Source organism: Nothoprocta perdicaria, unplaced genomic scaffold (genome assembly GCF_003342845.1).
Source record: "Nothoprocta perdicaria isolate Ctin4 unplaced genomic scaffold, notPer1 scaffold_182, whole genome shotgun sequence".
NCBI classification, from domain to species: domain Eukaryota; kingdom Metazoa; phylum Chordata; class Aves; order Tinamiformes; family Tinamidae; genus Nothoprocta; species Nothoprocta perdicaria.
Window position 1 is genome coordinate 894,537 of NW_020455005.1, and position 23,923 is coordinate 918,459.

The 23,923-nt window shown below is 41.2% G+C and overlaps 1 protein-coding gene across 2 annotated transcripts in view; it reads left to right on the forward strand.

Moving 5' to 3' along the window:
* The first annotated feature begins 7,379 nt into the window (after nt 1-7,379).
* ATG5 (autophagy related 5) overlaps nt 7,380-23,923 on the forward strand; it is a 66,489-nt gene continuing 49,945 nt past the window's right edge. For both annotated transcript variants that reach the window (XM_026036637.1, XM_026036638.1), the window contains exons 1-5: nt 7,380-7,437; nt 7,807-7,967; nt 11,580-11,707; nt 18,552-18,630; nt 22,633-22,795. In XM_026036637.1, coding sequence (XP_025892422.1) covers nt 7,860-7,967; nt 11,580-11,707; nt 18,552-18,630; nt 22,633-22,795 — 478 coding nt within the window. In that variant the 5' untranslated portion in view covers nt 7,380-7,437; nt 7,807-7,859. The remainder of the gene's footprint in view (nt 7,438-7,806; nt 7,968-11,579; nt 11,708-18,551; nt 18,631-22,632; nt 22,796-23,923) is intronic.

The window sequence follows — 23,923 nt, forward strand, 5'->3', positions numbered from 1 at the left end:
GGAGTAAAGTATGAAGTGACAGAGCTGTTTGTCAGCATTTGCTTTTCCCATGATCATCACTTGTGATCCCAGAGAATAAGGATGTAATATTTAAAACAAGTGTAGAGTGACTGTGAGAACGCAGATCAGCAAAGTTCTACTGTCAATAAACAATAATTAGGGAGTTATCTACTATCTGGTCTACAAAAAAAAGTAAATGAATGAGTAAGCTGAGATTTATTCAGACTCTATAGCTATGCCCTTCCCAGTACCTTAACATGGAAACTAAAAAGTAATGGGTTGAGAAAAGACAGTTCTGAAACAGAACATCAGCAGTAAGAACAATTGCTCAAGAACCAATGCAAAGTTAAACAAAAAAATGAGTTTCTCAAACATCTCTAATAAAATTTTTCTTATTTAAAACATTCATTGATGAGCTGCAGTAAGCACCAAGACTAAAATTTCAGAGGACAGAACATTATGGGGGTTAAAATTATGGATAATTAACTTCATGGGGGTCTCCAGCCAAAATTCCAGCTGGGCCATAAAAAGGAACTAATAGTAACAGAGGTTAGGGGTGCCTACTTCAGGGTCCAGAGCACCCACCTGCAGGTCAAAGCTGCTGTCACAGGAAGCCAGTGTTTGCCATTCACTCAGATATGGAATCTTGCAAAAGGACTGATGAGGGACTTGGACTAATACCTATTACTGCTCATTCCTGTGGGCACAAGTGTTGCTGCCAAAATAAACCTTGAGCAGGTAGAAAATGACTGGTAGAAGAGTGGACTTCATCTTGGTCAGGGAATTGGTAGGTAGGAATTCCTAAGGAGGCTGCCTTGAGAGGAAAAGGAGCCCATTAGAGCTGGTCTTCAAAGGCAGTGTCCTTAAACCACAAGAATGGTCCCCTCCTGATGTAGGGTTAGATAGGGCAGCAGACCAGGCTGGCTGTAGAAGGAACTTCAAGCTGAGTTCAAACACAAAAAGGAAGTATACCCAGGGAATAATAAAGCAGCAGCATCCAGACGTACAAGGGTGGAATTAGCAAAGCCAGCCTTGGCTGCAGTCAGACACACTGGGAATGCAGAGGGCTACAAGAAGGACTTCTGCAAAGCCTGAAAAGATGAGGGAAAACACAAGTTCAACTGCCAGACAGGGCAGGCATCCCAGTCAGAAAGGACCTAGTGACAAACTACATGGAAAAAGATGAGGTATTTAATGCCTTCTTTGCTTTTTTCCCTGCTGGCACACGCAGGTGTCCATACTTAGTATCAGATTTGGAGGAGAGAGGTACTATTCACAGCACAGGAGGATTAAGTTAAGGAAAATTTAAGTTACTATTCACATACTCAAGTCAATGGTATCAGATGAAAAGCATCCATCAGTCATTGTGAAGCTCCTTTCTATCTTCTTTGCAAGGCTGTGGCAACTCTGGGAGGTCCCCAATTACTGATAAAGGGCAAATAACACATTCATCTTTTAAAAAGCCAAGAAGAATAAAGTTCAGATGAGCTCTTGGGAAAATTATGGAGCAAGACCTCCCCATTCTAGCCACATGAAGGACAAAGGAAAACTGGAATCACTCACTTGGATTTACCAAGGTGAAATCACGCTTGACCAACCTGATTTCCTTCTATGATGAAATGGCTGCCTCTGTGGGTGAAGGCAGAACTGTACACGCAGTCTGAACTTCATCAGACTTTCAACACAGTCTTTCATAGCCTACTGATAGCCAGACTGCGGAGATATGGATTTGAGGGGTAGTCTGCAAGGTGGGTGAAAAACTGGCTGGACTGCTGGGCTCAAAGAGCGGTGGTTAATGGTTCAAAGCCTAACTGGAGGCAGGCTAGCGGTGGCACTCCTCCAGCGTCAAAACTTGGGCCAGTGCGAACATCTTTATTGTTGAACTGATTAACATGTATAATAAGTACATGAAGGGAGAATGTAGGGAGGAAAGGGCCAAGCTCTTCTCATTGGTGGCCAGTGACAGAACAAGGGGAAATGGGTGTAAGTTGAAACACAGGCAGTTCCATCTCCATGTGAGGAGGAACGTCTTCCCTGTGAGGGTGCCAGAGCCCTGGCACAGGCTGCCCAGGGAGGTTGTGGAGTTTCCTTCTCTGGAGGTCTTCCAAACTCGCCTGGACGCCACCCTGTGCCCTGTGCTCTAGGTGTCCCTGCTGGAGCAGGAAGGTTAGACTAGATGGTCTCTAAAGGTCCCTTCCAACCTTGAACATTCTGTGATTCTGTGACCTGGCAATGGGGTGGAATGCACACTTGGTGGGTTTGGGGATGACACCAAACGAAATGCCCACACCTGGAGCAGAGTAACTCCACACGGCCGAGGGTTTCCTGCCTTTGGGGACGTGGGTGTCAGCATGTGGCATACGGGTCTGTGGTGCATCCTGCCACAGGCCTGGCGCACAGTGGGCTGCAGGAGGCACAGCAGGGCCCGCAGGCCGAGAGAGGGGATCCCTCCCCTCTCCTCAGCTCTGGAGAGGCCACAGATGGAGTCCTGGGTCCAGTGTTGGGCCTCTACTTACAAAGGAACTGCTGGCAAAGTGGGCCATTGAGAGTCCATTGGAGACCACTGAGATGGCTGTGGGGCCAGGAGCACCTGGTGTCACTTGTTACACATGGCATCAGTCAGCACGCTGCTGATAAAGGCCGTTATAAGTATTTTCTATATAATTTATTGAGAAGATAAACAAAAACTGGAGATACTACTCAATGACTAACCAAAAAGGGTAAACATTTCTAGGAAAATCTGAATTAAATAGCGATGACTATAGGAAAATGCTTCATCAGTGTTGTTTAAGTCTTTAGTCCAAATAAGATATATTGTTTAGCATGATCCTGCAGAGAGACTGTGGTTAGATATTGTATATGGGAGTGGACAATAAATATGGCTTATCACTGTTCCATATACTTATCTGTGTGTACCTATTAACAGCATTTCTTTTACTCCCTGATAGATGTTTTTTTCTCCTCTGTTCTGCTGACTGATAAGGATTTTGCTTTATTCTAATTTTGTGAGAGAAAATAACCTGTAACTTCTGCACAGACTTTCTCTGCTTCTTTTCCTAACATCTCTGAACAGTGAAGGATATCTACATTTGGTCATTAAGATATTTAAATACGGGGCTAACTATATTTACAGACAGTGTTTTAAGAAGAGTGTTTCAAGAAAAGTTATTATTTTCCTTGAATCACTATGGATCTTAAAAAAAAAAAAAAGTAAACAACTAAATCTGACAAAATTATCTGAAAAAGAAAAAGAAAAAAATATCTGCAGTGCTGGATTGGCTTCTTAAACTTGAAAGAGAAATAGAGAAATAAACTGCATCTGCTGTTTATTCCCATAATCAATATATATTCTATCTCCTCAGACGCACTAAATCCTGTCTCAGGCATCTTAGAACCTTCCTCTTCACAGGGTCCTCTTCACTCATGACTCTGTTGCCTGGGGAATCTGAGGGACTTTATGAGTTTTACTGTTTTCCCCATCACCGCTAGCATCCATCCTTCTATTTCACATGCACTGTATGTCATTTTTTTCCTGAGAAATCCGGAATTTAACAGCTATCTCAGAAACCAAATGTCACGTAGATATAGCAAAGAGGAAAACAGAAAAACTTGCATTGCTTACTGTTTTAAATTCACTTTTTTTTTTGGCAAATACAAACATCTTTACATCCATCATTAATAGAGATTCAGATATATCTGAGCTTCAGAATTGGTCTGGCACCTTATATGGCACTGTTATGACACCATAACAGTGAATTTAGAATCACTGAGAAAAAGCCTTGAATATTTCCAAACCTACTCACCTGTGGTAGAAAGCAAATATAAAATTATATTAGTAAAGTATGAAAGGAGAAATATATCAGGGTAAAGATATATATATTTTTTTGCTTCCACAAACATACACAATGAAATTATATGTAGAAAATACTACGTGTCATCAGACAAGGCACCTATATCTTGTAATATTTCCCGATAGGTCTTGGGTGAGTGAATCAGCTTCTCACATAATTAATCAGCTTAGTTCTTCACTGTGAGCAAGCAACACAGAACTATTAAGCTAGATATAAATAGCAATTTTATGAATTTCATTTGACTCTTACTCACTCTTACACATCAAAAGACATATTAAGATGAAAACATAATATTTTTGCTTTCTATTAAGGAATTGAAGGGTAAAGGTTAATCCAGTTCCTAATAAAGCATAATGCATCTGAATTTTGTCATGAAATTAATAGTCAGAATTTTCTCAAAGAAGAGCCTGACCTGAGAAGAAGAAAATTTTGTCTACTTGCCATTTTAAAAAAATTTAGAAATGACCCCTATGTTTTGTAATGCCATAAAGTATTAAATTTGTTCCATGTGATCAAAGCAATGAAAAACAGTTACAGCAAAATATGCAGGTAAATACATTGTTCATTTCAGAAAGTTTCCAGAAAAACAGTGTTGGTTTACGGTGAAGGCTTAAACCTTCACCAATATAGTCTAAATCTGTAGATAGCGCTGCTTTGACCTGTGATGTTGCTCCAGAGATCCCTGAAGGAATCCAAAGGTTCCTTCCAACCTAAATTATACTGTGATTCTGTTTGCAGGTATTCATCTCATCCATTACCAGCATATAAAAACATAACTACCCACAAATATGTATAGCGTCTGTTCCATTTCTCATATTTCTGATAGAACTAATCCATCTTTAATTATAATCTTATTCTTTACAAGCGTTTTTACATTCCATATGTAGTGACCAACAGCTGTTTTTTTTTCAGGTGTCATTAAGAAATGACTCTGTGAGTTGTCTGATGATGAAGTGTAAAATAGGGGATACTGCTTGAAGATCCCTGGAACTGGAAATGCATTGAGCTTTGGGAATCTCTTCCAATTCGTATCTGGCCATTGTGCTGAGTGAAGATGCAACCTGAAGCACTAGATAACAATGTGGAAAGTAATATGCCCAGGGAGGTAATACCTTTATAATTGTATCTATGTTGACATTCCATCCTGTGCAATTATGTTTAATGTTCAGACTCATTATTTTTAGTCATATTAACATCAAAGTTGGCATTCTCCTCAGGTTTATTTTGTTTGTTCTGTAGTTAGACTGTATCTCACACACTACTTACAACAAAGATAATTTCCTTCTCAAGTAGTACAGTACCATTTGCCTATAGAGCTATTGTCTTTACAGTCTTATATAGATTTCACAATGTACTTTTTAGTCTATAACTGGCAAATATATACAGTGAGTGTGTATAGCAAACAAACAAGCAAATATGCACAGTAAACAGCAGTTTGCAAGGGAGTTTAAATACTAAGGCACTTGGAGTGGCAAGTTACTTTACTTTAAACGGATTTGTGGTGTTTTATTCCCTACTATTATCTTATGTTTAGATGCAGCAGTACACCTGGGCACCTTGATGGCACTTGATTTCAGGCTGTGGAGTGAAATCCACACACCTGAGCGAGGTGCGCCTGTTCCTTACATTACACATGACAGAATGAGGCCAAAGTAAATGTTTAATGTATCTGGTAATTGCCACTGGCAATGTGCTCCAAGAGCTGCAGAGGCCAAATAAGATCTCAGCAGACGATGACCAGCATGGGGAGAAGCAGCAAGCACATACTCACTATCAATACTACTGCTAGTTGCATTCTGGCAAATTTCTGCTCTGGAGGAAAATAAGTGGGAGCTGCAAAGCCAGTAGATGTTTCTGGGCCATTTTTCTTTTCAGTTCCTGTCAATATCAGCCTTAATGATCTTGCTGCAATGATCGGTCAGGCCCTTCAGTACTGCTGATAAAACCTTTCCTTACTCGGCATCTCTGAGGACTGGCAGGGCAATGGACAGAGAATGGCCCGCGTGGTTGTCCGTGGCTTCCTGTTGGGAAACTGTATGTGCACGGGTTTCTACAGATCTGAAAGTGTTGTCACCAAGGGAAAACACATTTTTTTCCAGTGGCAATAGCACCTGCCACCAGCTCCACTGTTCAGTGCATCCTCAACAAACTGACCCAAAACAGCAAAAGGGACTTCCTTGCAGCTACCCACAGAGAAGCCTACAGTAATGGACAGTGCTTGTGCGACACCTTTGTGGTGCTGCTAACAGTTCTGCACAGACCTCCATGGACGTGGCCTTCTGTATCCCGAAGCATCTGCCAGTGTGGCACAGCATTCCCAGGGTGGGGAGCTTTCCTGGGCCACAGGGAAAGGGGAGAGCCCTCCTCTCTGGCGACCCTTTTGGTGCTGCCCAATACGTGCGCCCAGGGCAAGCGCAACCTGCCTGTCCTGAGAAGCAGGAGGGCAGCTCCATGGAGCTGGGGACCTCCGGAGGCCCCTTCCGACCCCAACCGTTGATTCTGTGGTAACTCCTCACTCCCGCATGGAAGCACCTGGTTTGCAACTGGCCACTTAAGAGGCTAAAGCCCTTGCAATGACACAAAAGCTGTCTGCCTCTATTCCCCATGAGCTGGGGTAGCCCACACCAAATATGAAACTTATTCAAAGGTTTATATTTCATTATTTTTTTTTTAAATTAATCCAGCCAAGAGCCCTTGGGGAGCAGATATCAAAAGCCTGACTGCACACATCCCTCATCACACAAGGCTGGAAATGTTTCGTACAGCTTTTCCTTGGAGATTGTTAAAGACTTTTTGTTTGATTCCTAGTCACCTATCCTTACGCTTATATTCAGAATATTAAGTTTAAAAAAAACGAGTTTATTTAAACTGTAAAAAAAAAAAAAAAAAAAAAAAAACCCAAAACAAAACAAAACCTCCTCAGGCATCCCTCATGGTTCAGCCTAGGGACAATAACACTACAAGGTCTCCGAGGCCCGGCACGGGTGGACGTGGTGCCAGGGCCAGCCGCGGCGGCAGCGGCCGCGCCGTGACACCTGGTGGCGGCGGCGCAGCACGGCGGGGCCTCCCCACGCGCGGGGCCTCCCAGCCGCCGTGTCCGGCTCTGCGGGCACGGGGCTGCCGGCACCAGCGGCCACGGGCCGGGCCGGGCCGGGCCGGGCCGCAGCTCCCGCCTCCCGCCCCGCTCCACGCTGAGGCGCGGGGACCGCGCGCGCCCCCGCCGCGCGGCCTGGGCCCGGCGCTGTTGCTAAGCGACGCCGGTGGCAACAACCAACCAGGAGCCGGGCTGCACTTCAGGCCACGCCCGCAGTCCCTTTCCCACCTAGCGGCTCGCCCCGCCCCACTGCCGCCGAGCTGCGCCGATTGGCTCGTCCGTCGCATCCCCGCCCCGCTGCGGGTTGCTTCCGCCTTCCGGCGCCGCTTGGGGGTGGGCGGAAGTCTTGTTGTTCTTGCCGCCGGGCGGAAGTCGGGCACGTTGGGCGGCGCGGCGGGCAGGCAGGGCGCAGGCGCGGGCGGGGCGGGACGCGCTGAGTTCCTGCCTGAGGCGGCCGCACGTCCCGGCGCGCGGGCAGGTGGCGCGTCGAAGGTAACGGCCCCCCCCAACGGCCACTTCCAACGGCCACCGGCGCGGGCTCTGCCTGCGGGAGGGACGGAGCGGGGCGGGGCGGGACGCGGCCGCCGCGGCCCGGCCTGGCCGCTGCCCGGGGCGGCGGGGCCGCGCTGCTGCCGCCGCCGCTGCTGACTCACCTCGGCGTTGCGGGGTGCGGGTCCCGCCGTTGGGCCGGGCACTGGGAGCCGCGCAGGGGAGCGAGGCCCTTGCGGGCAGGGTCAGGGACGGGCCCTGCGGCCGCTGCGCGGAGGGAACGGTGCGGGCTCGTTGGTGCGTCCTGCGCCGTGCGCTTCTCATTGACAAAACGCGAGCCTGACCTGCTTCTTCTGGGGGGGTGGGCTATAGTTCTAGCAGAAGAACCCCGCAGATCTACATGTGCCCCGCTGCCCTTTGGAAGAATGACAGATGACAAAGACGTGCTGCGAGATGTGTGGTTTGGACGAATACCCACCTGCTTCACTCTGTACCAGGATGAGATAACTGAAAGGGAAGCTGAACCTTATTATGTAAGTACAGGGAAGGACAGTCCAGTCCTGTCGCCACATTTGTTTTCTGGTTGCTCATCCTGTGCATCGCTGCTTGTCATGAGGTACTTTTTTCCTTCTTATTCCTGGTGCCTTGTGGAAGTAACCCTGATGATGATGCTATATGGTTTGTCTCTCTGCCTTTACTTGAAATTAGATTCTTAAAAGTTTTATGAAAAAGTTAACAATTAATTTAAAGAGGGAGACTCAGCATAATCACCTTGAGAGCTTTGTGTTGGCGGGAAATGAGGGAGCATTTATATTGCCTAGCTACAGAGGTAGCTTTAATCTGGGCTTTGTGCAGTGTTAAACACTAAAGGATCCATCACCATGTGATCTCCCCCTCTGGTTGAGGTGCTAGCACAGTACAGGAGGAATAGGTGTGTGGAACCCCATGCAGCGTTGCATAGGTCTAGCAGAGCCCCCTTAAAGTGAGCTCACCTGGCTCTTTTAAAAGAATGACACCGGGACTAAGCAGCTCGGGTAAAGCACCGTGTTATCTGTGTGCCAGTCAGCCAGCTCTCCCACGCTTGAAGTAGACACATGGAGGCCTCTCCGTGGTGTCTCCTACAGACACTTGTATTTAGAATAAGACTGTGATTAGGAACATCTAGATTGAGATAGCCTCGTTGCTGAACCATTTTTTTTCCCATAGTCCTAAAATTGTTACTATTTAAATTAAAAATGGCATACTGCTAGTCTGTTGGCACCAAAAAAGGTTAGAAATAATATTGGTAGCAGGTAGAGTGCTAGTTGGTTGAGATTGGTCTATGTTTAAAAAACCATAACTGTCACAGATGACATTTTCAGATTGGTGTTCTGCCCAAGGGAAAGAGTTTCAGCTCTTTGGTGTTTGCCTACCTACCATTGAAAGGATTAGTATGTGACAGAATCTCTAATAATGAGTGGTATGGAGCCATTTCAGATTGGGATGCTCTGATTCTTCATACACAATGTTTTGAAGATGATTCCAGCTCCTATTAAATACAGAGTTTTTGTATTTTATAGTCACTTTTGCATATGAACTGATGAGATCCTGGAAGCATTAAAAAAATGTAGTAGCTGGGTAGATTTTTCCACGTAGCGAGTGTATTGCAAGCAATTCCTTAGGCATTTGGTGTCCTTGCACGTCATTTGGCATCTATGGAAAACAGTTGTGGTTATTGTAAGTACTGTAGTGATGCACAATGTGCAAAAGAAGGTATTAAAGTCCTGAACCAAGACCAGGAGTATTGCTGAATCCTGGCAGTTCAGGTCCTGTAGGGCGGCCAGAGCTAGGAGGAGGCAGCCTTGGTGGCCTGCACAGGCTGTTAAAGGAGTTGGTCACAGAAGAGTTTATGGAAAAGCTGTCGTTCTGGAGAGTGACACTCAATTGATACAGCAAAATTATGTTAAAACCAGAAAAGCAATAGAATTGGGTTCTTTCCATACCATTATGGAAAGGGAAGATTGTAGGAAAGTAGGAGAGAGGGGAAGACCCAAGCAGAAATTACTGTTCTGAAGGCTTAAATTGCAAAATGATGCTTATAATGCTGATCAACTGATGAACTGCTGATAGATTTGGTAATGTTCTCAAAAACTAAGAACTACTAAATATATTAGGTTTCAGTTGGCATAAATTAGACATGCGACTTAAAAAGATAGGCAAAAATTCAATGCTGACATCATGTTGGAAGGGTTTAAGTACTACTGTAAACATAAATGGAAGGGCTCTTAGATAGGAGAATGGATGCAGAAGATGCATCCATTTCTTAAGAGATTATTCTTTATATACTCCCCTTATTTAATGTTTGTGAATCTGATATGGGTGCACAGTATTTTTGTTATATGTATATCTAAAGATATACACACACAGGTTTTTTTAATAAATTCCAACATTGTGAAGAAAATATTTTCTGTTAGTGGCCAGCAATAGGACAAGGGGCAATGGGTACAAATTGAAACGCATGAAGTTTCATCTCTATGTGAGGAAGAACTTCTTCCCTGTGAGGGTGCCAGAGCCCTGGCACAGGCTGCCCAGGGAGGCTGTGAAATCTTTCTCTGAAGATCTTCCAAACCCTCCTGGATACCGCCCTGTGCTCTGGGTGTCCCTGCTGGAGCAGGGGGTTGGACTAGGTGATCTCTGGAGGTCCCTTCTCACTTCAACCCTTCTGTGACATTTGTGAAACTATCCAACTTTTATATCAAGATGTATGATTGTTTGGAGGTAATTCTAGCAAAATATGTTAACTTTGGTGCAAAACGTTATTTTACAGGTGGGTTAATGTTTCCTTCCTGGGATACTGAAAGGCTTTGCTCAGTAAAGTTTACAGCCTGGTTGTCTTTTGAGTAAGCATGCAGTGTGGCCATGGACTGCCTGATTCATGCAGTCTGCTTAACCATTCTTAGTGGTGTGAGATTTAAGCCTTAAGCTATTCTGATTCGCTACCACTTTTTTTATAAAGATGGAAAGTATGTTCTTGAAGCACTCCCCTGTAGGAGTTTGAATGTTATCATAATTTGCTGTGGAAAAAAGAAAGATATCACTTAAAGATTTTCCATGATTGCTGCCTGTATTTTGATATGATTTTAAAAAATCAGTAAAACTAGCAACATTAATGTTTTTGGTCTTCAGTCTCACATATTTATGCCTCAGAAGAGTTTTTCGTAGGCAGTTCTTTATGATTCTTTCTGAAACAATTCTTTCTGAAATACTTCTTTCATAGCGTCATCATGCAAGCAGAGATTATTACTACTATGTTGCTTAACTATATACTGTTTTGTTTGTTTTTAACCATGATAGGATCGAACTTTCTGACAAGTTTGCTGGAGGAAAAAAGTTATTTGGCTAACTAGCTAGGTGATGAGTGAAGTCTTAATGTCTCTTTCTTTAGTGATATTCTGTTTTATATAGTGCATGATATTATGTTTCAGTAAATATCCTTGAAAGCTTTAAAAAATGTCTTTTTTCAGGGATTTTTTTTCTTCCTGTTTGTGGTGTGTTGTTGTGTTTTTTTTTTTTTTTTTTTTTTTTTTTTTTTTTTGGGGGGGGGTGGTGAAATGGATAGCATGGAAAGAATCAGGATAGACTTGACTAAGGGCTTGAACTGGCAAATGCAATGCAAAGAAAGCGGGAACCTACAGACATTATGAAATATATTTGGAAATATATTTGGAAACTGAGCTGTAAGCAGTGGGTTGATGGTTTCCCCTTGAAATAAGGGTTAACATACAGTCAGTTAATACAGGTTAATATACAGTCAGTCATTATATTCATTAAGATGTTAGAACATGTTGCTATCTGTTCACAAGAAAAAAAGTTTAAGAATTCCATTCTTTGACCTGCCTAAATACTGAAAGGTGGAAATGAAATTTAATTTCTCTGCTTTCCACTTCACTGTAATAATCAAGAATATACATTCTGACTTTGTTATTTAGTGTACTGGATAATACACTGTGTGTTTCATTGGCCATTAGTCAATTATTAGATAGTTTATTTACTATCTAAAAATGTCTTTCTTCAGTCAGCATTCTATTCTGTTACCTTTTGATTGTGAAAATGAAATTTAACATATTAAATTGTATTTACGTTTTTTTTTTGTATATTTTTTTCAGCTGCTTTTGCCTAGGATAAGCTACTTAACACTGGTGACAGATAAAGTGAAGAAACATTTCCAGAAGGTTATGAGGCAAGAGGAAGTTAGTGAAATATGGTTTGAATATGAAGGTACACCACTGAAATGGTGAGTTGATTTAAGTTTGTGTCTCTACTCAGAATCCTGTAACATATAAAGAATAAACAAGCTGAGCACATTGTTGGTACTCTTCTTAAACTAAGCCCTCTTCTGAGTTTCAAGGATGGCTAAAAGTGAAGAAGGTAAGCAAAGCATGTTACTTAAGACAAGCAGGAAAAGGCCTATGTTGGACGTTTGATTATTCTTGTACATGACATACGGATAAGGCAGAAGTTTTGTTGCTCTTACTGGTTTTATTCTCATCACTGTTGATCACCAAGAATGCCTACATTTCAGCTCTTCTATTCCTGGACATGGAATGTGGCATAACTGCTTCCAGGGAGTGTAAAGGTAGAGGAAACACTGAGATACCAACTCTTTCCATTGCCCTTTTTTTCTCTGCACTTCTGTTAACCTTGGGCATGTGATCTTGTTCCACTTGTTCATATAGTTCGGTGTTAAGCTGTTTTCCATATTTCTTTCTGGAAAGAGGATGTTTTCTTCTCACCACTCCTTTTTGTAGCACCGAGGTTCCTGGAAAGGATGGCAGTGCCCACTTTACTGACGTAAAATCTGAAAAGTCTTTGAAGTTGGTCAGAGGCTTTCACCGCTTTGGGCAGTAGTTGATTGATTCTTGGGGACTGACCATATCTGTTTTTTTTTTTTCTTTTATCCATGAAGTTTGGAGATCAGCAGTAAAATACCTGGTTTCCTAAGTTGTTATGAGACTTTTGATCGGTTGGAGACTTATTTTGTTTGTAGTACAGCATTCTTCATGTTGCTTTTTTGTGTACCAGTAATGTTTCCAGCTGATGGCATAGCCATGTTGCAAAGAGTTGTTTTACCATTTTGTCCCCATTGCCTCTGGTCCTTTCACTGTGATATAGTGGAAGTCTGGCTCTGTCATCATCATGCCCTCCTGTAAGGTACTTCTACACACTGATAAGACCCTTTCTGAGCTTTCTCCTGGTTGTCTCTGCTTCTTTTCATATGACAGATGCTCCAGCCACTTAATCGTTTTATTGAGTACTTGCTCCACTGTGTCCATGTCTCTCTTGCTGGAGAGCCCGGTGCTGGGCACTCCAAATATAGTCTCGCTAGTGCTGAATAGAGAGTGCAACTAGTGGAAACAGCCAACAGATGCAGCATTTGGGTGTGTTGAGATCTCCTGGGATCTTCCGCTAGGATTGTCAGAGGGCTCCTGGGAAGCTGGAGGACTGTCAGGTGCCTGCTGCTTCTAGGGAAGGATAACTGCAGGGAGCTTTGACTTCTAGTGAGCTCTCGCAGCTTCTGAGAGGCTGTTGCCTATTCCTAGTGAAAGGGAACTTCTAGCTTTTTTCCAGTTGACGCTCCATTAAGAGGTTCAAGCAGCCTTTCAGCAGATGCTTGGCAGAGCCCTGGAGTGTAGCTAATGAATGCAGCAGTTTGCACAAAAGCTTGCACAGAAGGACATGTTGGGGGGGGAGGGGAAGAAAGTAAGGGTACTGTATATTTGCTCTGCAGGGGGATGATGTGACTCAGGGCACAATTCCCAGGACCCTCTGGAGAAGCTGCCCTTGGGATATCAAAAGTTCAGAAGATGCAGGTCTTTCTCTCTTGAGTTGGAACAAGTGCCTGGAGTTGGGGGCCTCTCAATGAGGCTGTGGCAAGGAAAAGTGATCCCCTTTCCTGCAGGACGTGTGTGCTCACTGTTGCCAAATCAAAAAGCCAAAGGATCAACAGACTGCAGCATCAGAGACAATGAAAAGATGGACTGATTTTCTTTATTTTCCCTTCCATCTGCAGCTACAGAAGCCTGAACTCTAAACTGTACTAAGAGAGGGAAAGGCAGGGTCTGTGCGTATTGGTTTGGGAAATGGTTGCTCCCAAGATGGTGGAGGCTGGAAGCTTGTGAGTCCTCATGTTCCACCTGTAGATATGCAGTTGCATAGTTGTTTCAGTGCCCTGGCTGCACATAAGGGTCTCTTCCTGGCAAAGCATCAGAGCCAGCTGAGCTTGAACCATATAAGGGCACCAGGAGGAAGTGGCAAGTGAAGTCCAGGGTTTGCACTCTACTTTTCATCTTTATCACTGTCTTCAAGATCCTTCAGCCCTGCTGTTTCATGGAGAAATAGCAGCCAAAGCTGTCACTGACTATCACATCCCCAGCTAGTTTCTTCTTGTTAATGTGTAGCAGATACAATTTTGTGTCAACAGATTGACCCATTCAGTACAGGTATCAAATAATCTTGAGTACTTTTGTGTCTCCATGTTGTTGTTTCAACAGATGTCAGAGGTTAAAGGCCCCAGGGTCTGTGATGCAGGGATTTTTTTGAGCTGTTTAAAGAAGACTTCATCCACTCTGATCAGATAGTTGGTAGCAAACTCCCACCATGATGTTGCCCTTGCTTGTCTCTCCAGTGATCCTGAGCCACAGGGCCTTCACTGGCCTGTTGTCTGTCCCACAGAAGAGCTTCATGTATCTGATCTGCTCCTTCACTTACAGGGAAACCTCTCCCCTTCTCTTCCCAGTCTGTGTTTCCTGAACAACTTGTACGTATCCGTCAGTGCTCCAGTTGTGCAAACAGCCTCGCCACGTCTCAGTTATATCCAGTGTCCAAGTTAGGTAGCTGCATGCTGAGCTCTAGTTCCTCCTATTTCCCAGCCTGTGTGCATTTATGAATTAATGTCTATGCCCTGTTTTATGGATCTGAGGTCTCCCTTGTAACCCTTACTCTTACACTCTGCCCCATGGCCACTACATTCCCACTTGACTGTGGGTTGTTTTTCCCTCCGCTTGACTGTGGGTTGTTATTCCCTCCCCTGCTGTTCTTTGTAATTTAAAGCTCTTTAGGTTGGCCATTATAAAGATGCTTTTACCTCACTTTGTCATGTGGATCCTATCATGCCTGAGGATTGATCCTCAAGGAGGTTTCTATGGCTATTCTGTGGTCACACCAGCAGTGCAAACAGTGTTTGGGCAGCAGGATTGAGCTGAACCATCTCAGCCTCCATGCTCTTGCCTTTTGCTCCAGAGCCATGGAGTTTCCCTCCAACAGTATCATCTGTGGTTCCCTCCAGCCATGTTGTTTGTGTCCATGTGGTTGAGCAATAGAGAGTAATATGAGAGCCAGATGAGCATTGGCAGGCTCTCTATAACACCTCGGCAAGCAGCAAACCTCTCTAGATAGTGAGATTGGCTACCAGTGGGACACCAATCACCTGTGGGACTGAGTCTCCCATCACTATTCCTGCCTGCTTCCTCTTGGTGTGGATATGGGGGTTATGCTGTTCTGATGCTTTATCAGAGCTGCTCTCTCCCTTTCTGCCACGCTGACCTATTTTCAGCTGCAGATCTGCATGTGGAGAAGGAGCCTTCAGCCTTCCTCGTTTTATCTGCTTTTACCCTTGAGTGGACACAGACACTGGCTGCCCCCACTTCTGTGCAGATGGGAGTTCAGAATCTCTGCAAGGTCGGTCTCGGAGACGATGCCATCGATGCCTTTTGTTTTCCTGTAACCACACAGTCTGCCGGCCCCATCCTGCAGCTCCTCAACTTGGCGACGTAGCACCTCCTTTAAGCAAAGATGTCACCTCTATTTGCCCCGGCTCTGGGGAGAAGATACCAGGTGCTCCTGGTAGCCCAAAACCTGGAGAGCTGCGTCCTCCCTATGGAGCCTGGCCCTTGTGGAGCCCTCTGCCCTAGTGCTAGTTTTTCCAGCTGGTGCTGGGGATGGTGCCCTGTGTCTTTTTAACGTGGGCATGGGTGCAACTCCAGCACCATCTGAATGAGAGGTCCCCAGTCAGAAGCAGGTGAAGACAAAAGATTAAAGCACCCTTTGATCAGCGTTAGCTGATAAAAAAAAAAATGTTTAAAACTGTTAGGGTTTTATAGAAGAATCGTGAGAAACAACCAAGATTTCTTTCTTAGTGAATTCTAAAGGGAAAGGTGAACCTATTTTCCAGTGCGTCTGAGATTTCCCTCTATTAGGCTTTTCATAGAAATATTTAAGTGCCCGTATTTTGAACACTTGATACACCGAGTATCCCAACAATTTCCGGAGCTTAGGAGTTTTCTTTTCTCCATCCTGGATTTTTTTGGTTCATGTGCTACACATCCTACTAAGTTACTCCAGGAAATGATTGTGGTATAAAAACAAACTAACAGTAGCTTTTTGTAGTTCTGTTCTGGTTCAAAAGGAAATTGTTAGAAAACTAGTAAGAATTAATTTTCCTTACTTATCCACGTGCCACTTTGAAGAATATTTTAAGTACTTAAATGTTTAAGTTGAGTTTTCCCAGAGCTCTCTTGTACTTTTGCAACTTGTTCTGTGTAATAATAAAAGTTTAAATCACCAGCGGCTGGAAATCAAGGTGATGTTATGCTTCTGTAGGTTGAAGACTTTTCAGAATCGATCATTACCCTAGCATCTTGTGATCTCTCAGGTGCCTTCCTCCCCCCTCCCCCCTTCCCCCCAATACAGTTTTCTACAATTTGTCTGTCCTTGGCTCCAACTTCAGTTAGCTTCAGTTTGTGTTTTTTGGCAATCAAATCATGTTCTTTCAGAATGATATCTTTTAGAGCAAATATTTCCCATAGCTATCAATACTGTTGCCCTGCAATTTTCTCTTTTATTTAGTGCTGGAAAATGTTCGAAGGCTTGTTCTTGGTTTGGGTATTTAAAAAAACAATCTTCTAGTCGCAGTAGGTTGTACAAGATGTCTATACATTTGTTTAATCACAATGAATATTTTTTCCAAGTAGAAGTTCAGAAGCAGTGTTACAGAAGCACTAGAAGCACTACTGGCTTGTAGCACAAAGTGCCTGTGCTCTTAAGAACGGAGTGAGGAAATGTTGCTACTTTCTTCCTTTTTTCTTCTATAGATTGGCAAATTTGTTGCTTCTCAGCTTCCCTCTTTGTGCACTTCTGACTTCTCTGTCCTGATTCAGAAGCAAGATTTTATATGAAAAAAGTACAGAGAACCTTTGCAGGTGTCCTGTGGAATCCTATTGTTTCCAGACTCCTAAAAACTACATACAGTGGTCTCAAAATTGAGTGAAATATAACATCGCATGCTAGCTTTACTTTTGGCTTCTGTAGGCTCTAGATTAAATGCCAGTATGTAAACTGGAATTGGAAATAGGAAGCATCTTACCTGTAAGGATTGCTTTACTTCTATTGTAAACTTTACTTTTGACAGAGGGTCACACTTGTGAGTAGAAAACTGTTTCTGTTGTGATCTATTGTCGTCATTAATGTCATGTTTTGCTTTGGGAATTCCCAAAGTGAATTTTAGACTAGCCTATTCAAAAATACATACCAACACAAGCACAGGAATCTTACTGAAGAATGCCTCGGTACATGAACTTAATTTTGCAGTCTAGATTGGGTAGGAAGTATAGCAGAGGTAGTTTGAGAACTGTGTAAGGTGAGGGTATGTCTTTTTTTTTTTTGTAGCTAAGTGTATGCTGTCTATATCAAACATAACTGAAAGTTATTTGTTGTGTTCCATGTTCATGATATAGCAATTCAACTTGCAAAGGGAGATCTGCCTTCTGCTACTTAGCCCATCTGAGGAAAGTACTCTTTGATGGAACTCTGGCTGAGTCGCTATTGAAAAACTTGAGACCTGACTGGCAGTTAGTTATGAAAAAATCTTAATGGTAAAAATTTCAGCATTTGCAGTGAATCCAGATACTCTTTCTATGTATTTTTTTTCATTCTCTTTGTGGGGAAAACACAGTTCTAGATCCTTTCATGCCATTCTTCCCTGATGATGCTTTTTAAAAGTTAAGATTGCAGTATGTTTGAAGCATCTTTATTTTAGCTTTTGGGTTAGCTCGCCAGGAGAGGGTGCTAAAGCACTAGTTTACATGAAAGTAGCTGGTCAGGGAATTGGCTTGACGACATAGGTGTTTTTACAGCGATATTCTGGCCTCTCAGTTACTGCTCTTCTGCACTTTTGAAGCTTATGTACTTGGCTCTGTGTGCTGTGACCAGTTTCCAGTTAAGTGGTGCGCGCTTATCTCTTTGTAGGATGATGAACTAATAATCTTCCTTTACTTTGTTATATTTCTTAAAGATAAGAGAGCTGAGTCTCGTATGCTGCTTAAAAAGAAATAAACCTTATTTTATCGAAAATACTGTCATTGCCTGCTTGTGAAAAAAAATATGTTAAGTCTCTGTAGAAGTTTTGTGTATGTAATAGATATTGTTCAAGGCTATATTTTCTGCTGAAGTTAAGAGACAAAGCTTCAAGATAGAAGTAGATATTAAGTGTTATACATTCCAAAAAACTATTCCCTCTCAATACAGAATATTGATTTGAAAAGTCCTTCTTGTCCTCTTCCATTCTGCCTAATTTCTTAGTAAAGATAAAGAGTTAGGCTTAGTTTGTCTTCTTTCAGCCCTCCTATAGATAAGTCACTTTGTGATTCTCCTGTTTATTCCCCACCCCTGGTATCAGGCAGGTGGGGTAGGGAAGAAATGTCCAGGGTCAAAGTGAGACAAATCCATGGCTTGTGAATTTTTAAGGTTATAGACTTATGTCAAACCAACTATACTGCCAGTATCAAGGTTTTTAACTCAAAATACTGTTCTGAAGGATTCCACAGCTGTGGCTGACTCTTGCAAAGCTACCAGTGTTTGTGGTGCATAACTTGGAGACCACTGGTCTAGCTATAGAAAGTGGGAATGTTGGGCTTAATTCTGCCAGTAAGTGTAAGTTATACCTGCGCGAATAACTTTCTGAATATGCCAGGATGAATATTAATTGTGTGATGAAAAAGCTGTCTTTAATGCAGCTATGTTAGCTATTGTATATAGATTTAAATGTGCAGCTTTGTAGCTTTTTCTTTTTTTCCGTATTTTAGGCATTACCCAATTGGTTTGCTGTTTGATCTCCATGCATCAAATACAGCCCTTCCTTGGAGCATCACAGTGCATTTCAAGGTAAAGTTGAAGTATCCTTTTGGTTAAGAATAATTGAACATAAGATTATATGAAGTTTGGAAACTAGAAGGAAGTTTCATAGTTCATATTCTTACCTCATAATTAGGCAGGTGATATGACTTTCTGAGGAGCGGGGTGTTCATTCCTCAGGAATCATCTTAATTCTCTCAAGTTGTAGCATTTTTTTCTAGCAGTTTAGTGTGAGATTGTATGTACTTTCAAATGACTTCAATTAACTCGATAATCCTAAAGCCTGGAAATGTTCTACAAGACTATGTCAGTGTAGTTGAGTCAGTAAAGACAAGAAGCTTTCTGTGATGTTTTTCATTCAGTCAACTTAAGATTTAGAAGTGCTCATCCCTTTGTGCATGTTAGTGTGAAAATGGAGTATCACAGAAATCCTTGAAGTTAGGGAATGCTGTTATACTTTGAAGGTGTATATCATGATATCATCATCATATGTGGCTTCCCTTTAGAGAACTGAGTGAAATGAGTTTGGTCTTGTAACAGTTGAGTCACAAAGGAGACAGTACTTTGATTATACATCGTAAAGCTGCTAGGTATAACTTGATAGTGCTCCTGATCTTTGCTCACAAGGTTTGTGTAGCATTAGCTCTGATGCAGGATTCCTTTATACTGTGCAGTGAGTGGAGAAGGTAGCCCTAGGTGTGTTTTGGAAATTAGAAAAAAGCAAACAAACAAACAAACAAAAAAACCCACATGGATTCAGCTTGTGATTTTGAACTGTGAAACTTTAATTTCTCAATTGTGCTGTAGTGATTTAAAGGAAACAATACATTTGGAAAACTGATCCTAAGGAAAGCACTAGGTCAGTAGGTGGTCTCCAGTGTGTGAGATCTGGGATGAAATGAAAAACATCCTGGGAGGCAGTTCTCATTCAGACAACTCTCTTTTGAAGATATTTAAGAAAAGATCTTGCTAATAGGAGTATCCATCCTGCTTAATCTCTTCTGTTTGGGGAATAATTTAAATATTAAAGTAAGTTCCTATACTTTTTAAGGTGAAACAAAACTGAAATCTCTCAATTTTGGAGAGACTTCTTCGCGTTTTAGTTCTTTATAGTTGAATAGTTCAGATGTAGGGTTGCTGCTTGTTTTTTTAATTTGTGTGTAATTGATCTTCAAAGGGAAATAATTCTTACTTAGTTTAATTGAACAGTATTAGATTTTTTTAAATCTAAACTTTAACTTTTTAAAAATCTTTAACTTTTGCTGTCAGAGATTTGTCCTTTTGATGAAAGCATCGTGCCAGTAAGAAAACATCAGTAGAGAGCATTGTTTTAATTTTCCTCTTGATTTTTCTTTGTCTAAAGTCTATTTAGCTTTGAAGCTAAATATTTGAAACATTTATTTTTTAATTTCTGTTCAGCACTAATTGGAGAATTGAAAAATTTGTAATTTTCTTCATGTTGAGTGCTATGGGGTGAATCAGGTATAATACATTAAGGGCTTAAGCTGTTCCTCCACTAAAGCCCTTACCTGGCCTGCCCTGCCACAGGCAATTAGATGAAACAGAGGAGGAGCCCCCAAAGAAAAGATCACTGGTGGTAACTAAATACAAATATGTGGATGCTTCCCGTGCCTTAGGAGCTCCCTAAGTGCTAAATTGCTGGGTGGAGAGAAGGAGTATTGTAAAAATGACATTTATACAGCTATCTGGCACACTCAAGCATACAGTTTTGGACTTGTGGTCTGATTCTTAGAGTATTGAACAATTAAGAATATGATCTTCCACAAACTGTTTAAGACTTCATGTCTCTGGTTGTGAAATATTTGTGATTTTTTTTTGGCTTCCATTCTTTTCCCTCTGCTAAAACTGGAACTTTATTGTTTTTCTGTTTCTGAACCCTGCCACTAAGAAAAGAATTTTGAATTCTATCTTGAAAGTCTGAAGAATGGCATATTTAAAAATGAATACAAAATATTAATTTGAGAACGAAAAGTTTAAGTATTAAAATCGGAGTTAAGTTCTGCTACAGGGCTTATGTTCGGAGTTTTTTTGCATATCATATGAATGGAAGCTTCTATTCTGGATTCTGCTTTTGTCCTCAGCTGTGGAATCTAAATTTCTTGCCATATTTTAGCTTTGTAACGTTAAATGTTAGAGCATTATTGCAGGTAGGCGGGTGTTTGGGGGAGAGAGTGCAATCCTGCTGCCCAAAAATGGATTCGTGAATTACCCTTTAGAGATACCCTTCTAGGACATCGATTATATCAGTGCAGAATGTTGTGTCTGTTTTTCACTCATAGTTCCTTGTAGGTTAACTTGTTTTATGCCTTCTGTAGACATGGCAGTTTTATCTTCTAAGGTATCACATTTGCTCATGTTTTTTTAGCTTCTACTTATGTTACCAGATAGAAAGAAGTCATTGTTTTTTCTCAAAGCAGACAGCATTGAGAGCATAGGAATATTTTTGAGTTTCCCCTTTGTCTTCCCTTAAAAGATGGGAAAATGAAACATCCCACACCTTTGAACTAATATGACTGGATTCTTTCCTCCAGCTTGGATAGCTCTGAGAAGGTTTAAGTATCTTAACTTTATTCTACAGACCGTGATGTGCAGGTTTTTCAAACACATCCCCAAAGAGTGACATTTCCTGTTACTTTTAAGCTCATAGTATAAAAATCAGTATGCAGATGCTTAACTTTTTTATTATTTTTTAAAGTGCCATGTCCAAAAACAAAGACCATGAAGTTCAATATGTAAATATGACTGTGACTAACAGTTACAGAAACTCTGTTTTCTCAAATTTGACTTAAACTTCAGGTTTGGACTGTAAAAGTCAGTTTTTAGGCTGCTAAGGGAAGATAGCGTTTTTTTCAGACTTAGTGATCCTACTAGGATATTATCTGTTAACTGCTGTAAAAGCTTTTGAAAATATACTCATTATGTAGGTTGTTTGATGTACTTATATTTCTAAGATGTTTTTGACAGTACCTGCAAAAAAAAGCTGACTTATAATGGCTTAGTTTTAGGAGTCTTGTGGTTTTCAACATAGTCATAAGCAGCTGTGAAAACAGCTTAGTAAGAGAGAGATCTCCATTAAAATCCAGAGAGAAATTAAAAAATGCCCTTTTTCTAGAACTTTAAAAATTAAATTTGATTTTGTGAGAGCGATTGCTTATACTGTGAAATGCTAAATGATACTAAGAGTTGATTAAAAAAAGAGAGAAAGCCTAGCTGCAAGTCCATACAGCAATGAGCTTTTATGTAATTTCTGGAGCATTTTTTTTGTACCAAAATAAGACTTACTGCTGTAGTACCTTAAGCAACGATTTGGCAAAGACAGTGGTCATTTACCAAGGTTGCTTTGTTTTTCTCCTCACAAGTTGTGAACTGAACATCTGTAATGTTTGAAGTGCAGTGCACCACCTCTGAGGAGATAAAATGGATGAGGAATCAGGTCATACCACCTGACCCTGGGACATGTATTAGATAAAGAATTGATAAGGATTTCGAGTATCTTTGAGGAAAGGTGTTTTTAAGTGACATATTTGCTATATTTCATAGTGGAATATGTGGAAGGTATTTGAAGGAAACGTTTTTAAAGGCATATATAGAAATGGGCACTAAATTTCCATTAAAGGTCAGCAGGAGTTCAGCACTTACTACATCTCTCTCTTTCCCAGTTCAGTGCCAGTGAACTGAAGATGTACCTGAAAACTTGCTGAAGTTATCTCTGTTTCCTGAATCTTGGATGTAAGGGCTTGTAGGCATCCTTTGACATATTTAAATGTATTTATTGACTTAGAGTAATTTCATTTTATTTACAGAAAGTTAATTTAATGTTTCTTTGGCATGTTTCTCACTGCAAAACCTTTATTTTCAACATAGTGATGGGTTAGAGGGTGACCTTCTTTGAGTGAAAGAATCCAGTGTGCTTCTATTGTACAATTATAAACCACATTAAAGTTATTATCTATTCTTGATTTTTGGAAGAGTGTGATGCATTTATTTTCCTTGGTCTGTTTTTTTTTGTAGAATTTTCCAGAAAAGGATCTTCTACACTGCCATTCTAAGGATGTAATTGAAGCTCATTTTATGGCTTGCATAAAAGAAGCAGATGCTTTAAAGCACAAAAGTCAAGTCATCAATGAGATGCAAAAAAAGGATCATAAACAGCTGTGGATGGGGTTACAGAATGGTAAATACAGTGCATCAAATATTAGTTACATTTAGATTTAGTGTGTTAATAGCTAATTTCTTCACATTTCAGTCATGATATAGGATATCAAAATATAAATTTTCTGCAAGATTTTAGTTTAATGCAGTGGAAAATACATGCTTGGAAATTTTGATTTGTATTTATTTTGCAGTAATCCAGTTGTAGCTTGAGGTATCTGAGGAACTGATTTAGGTTGTGATTCTGTTTTTTTTTTATTAAATAAATAAATAATGTCTAGTATGCTTTTGTGCACCTGATAGTTGCTCTGTTGAAGGCAGCTGCAGGGTGTAAATGGTATTGAGTATGAATCATCTTGGACTCTATTTAAAGAAAAAAAAAGTTGGCTCCTCTAGTTTATATTTTAGGAATGTCACTGATGGACTAAATAGGTAAATTTACCTCCCTTACCCAGCAGTGCATTTTGTGATTTTTTATGAATTTTTTCTAACACAAAAAGACCTCCAGCTTGAGACTTGGCTACGTGAGTTGTATGACAAAAGGTTCTTTACTGAACCAGAAAATATGGAAACTCTTAAGGAGAACTTCTACATAAAGTAAGGGGACAGGTGTGCAGTCTGTTCTTTCTGTACTCATCTTAAGCTCTTCTTGTTGATCTCTTATCTAGGAGTATCTTTAGTTGTAGGCAAAACAGAACTGCACTGTGCTGCTTTATGATGTTAAGATCAGAGGTTGCCTGGCAAGGTTGATTTCTCAAAGGTTTCAGTGTATTTAATGAGAAATGGCACCTGTGGAATCTGACACCTAAACGAGAAGTTTAAACAATCTTTTGAATACTTTCAAATGCTAATTTTAATTTCTCAACTCTTCATAAAAGAGAAACAAGAAAAGCTTGTGAAACCAAGAAAATACTTTTTAAGCATATTGTATCTTTCGGTGTGTTTTTATAGGCTTTCGTTTGAGATGTAAGAATTTTTAACCTCTTTGTGAAACAGAGTGAATGACCACAAAAAAAGAAAAGAAAGTAGCATTTGTGATAACTGTCTTGTAAGCAGTGATACATCTACAAGCTTTTTTCTCTTTGAAATTTCAAGCAATTTTCTTCAGTTCTTAAATGGAGCAGTGTTTTTGTTTAGTGTCTGTGAACAA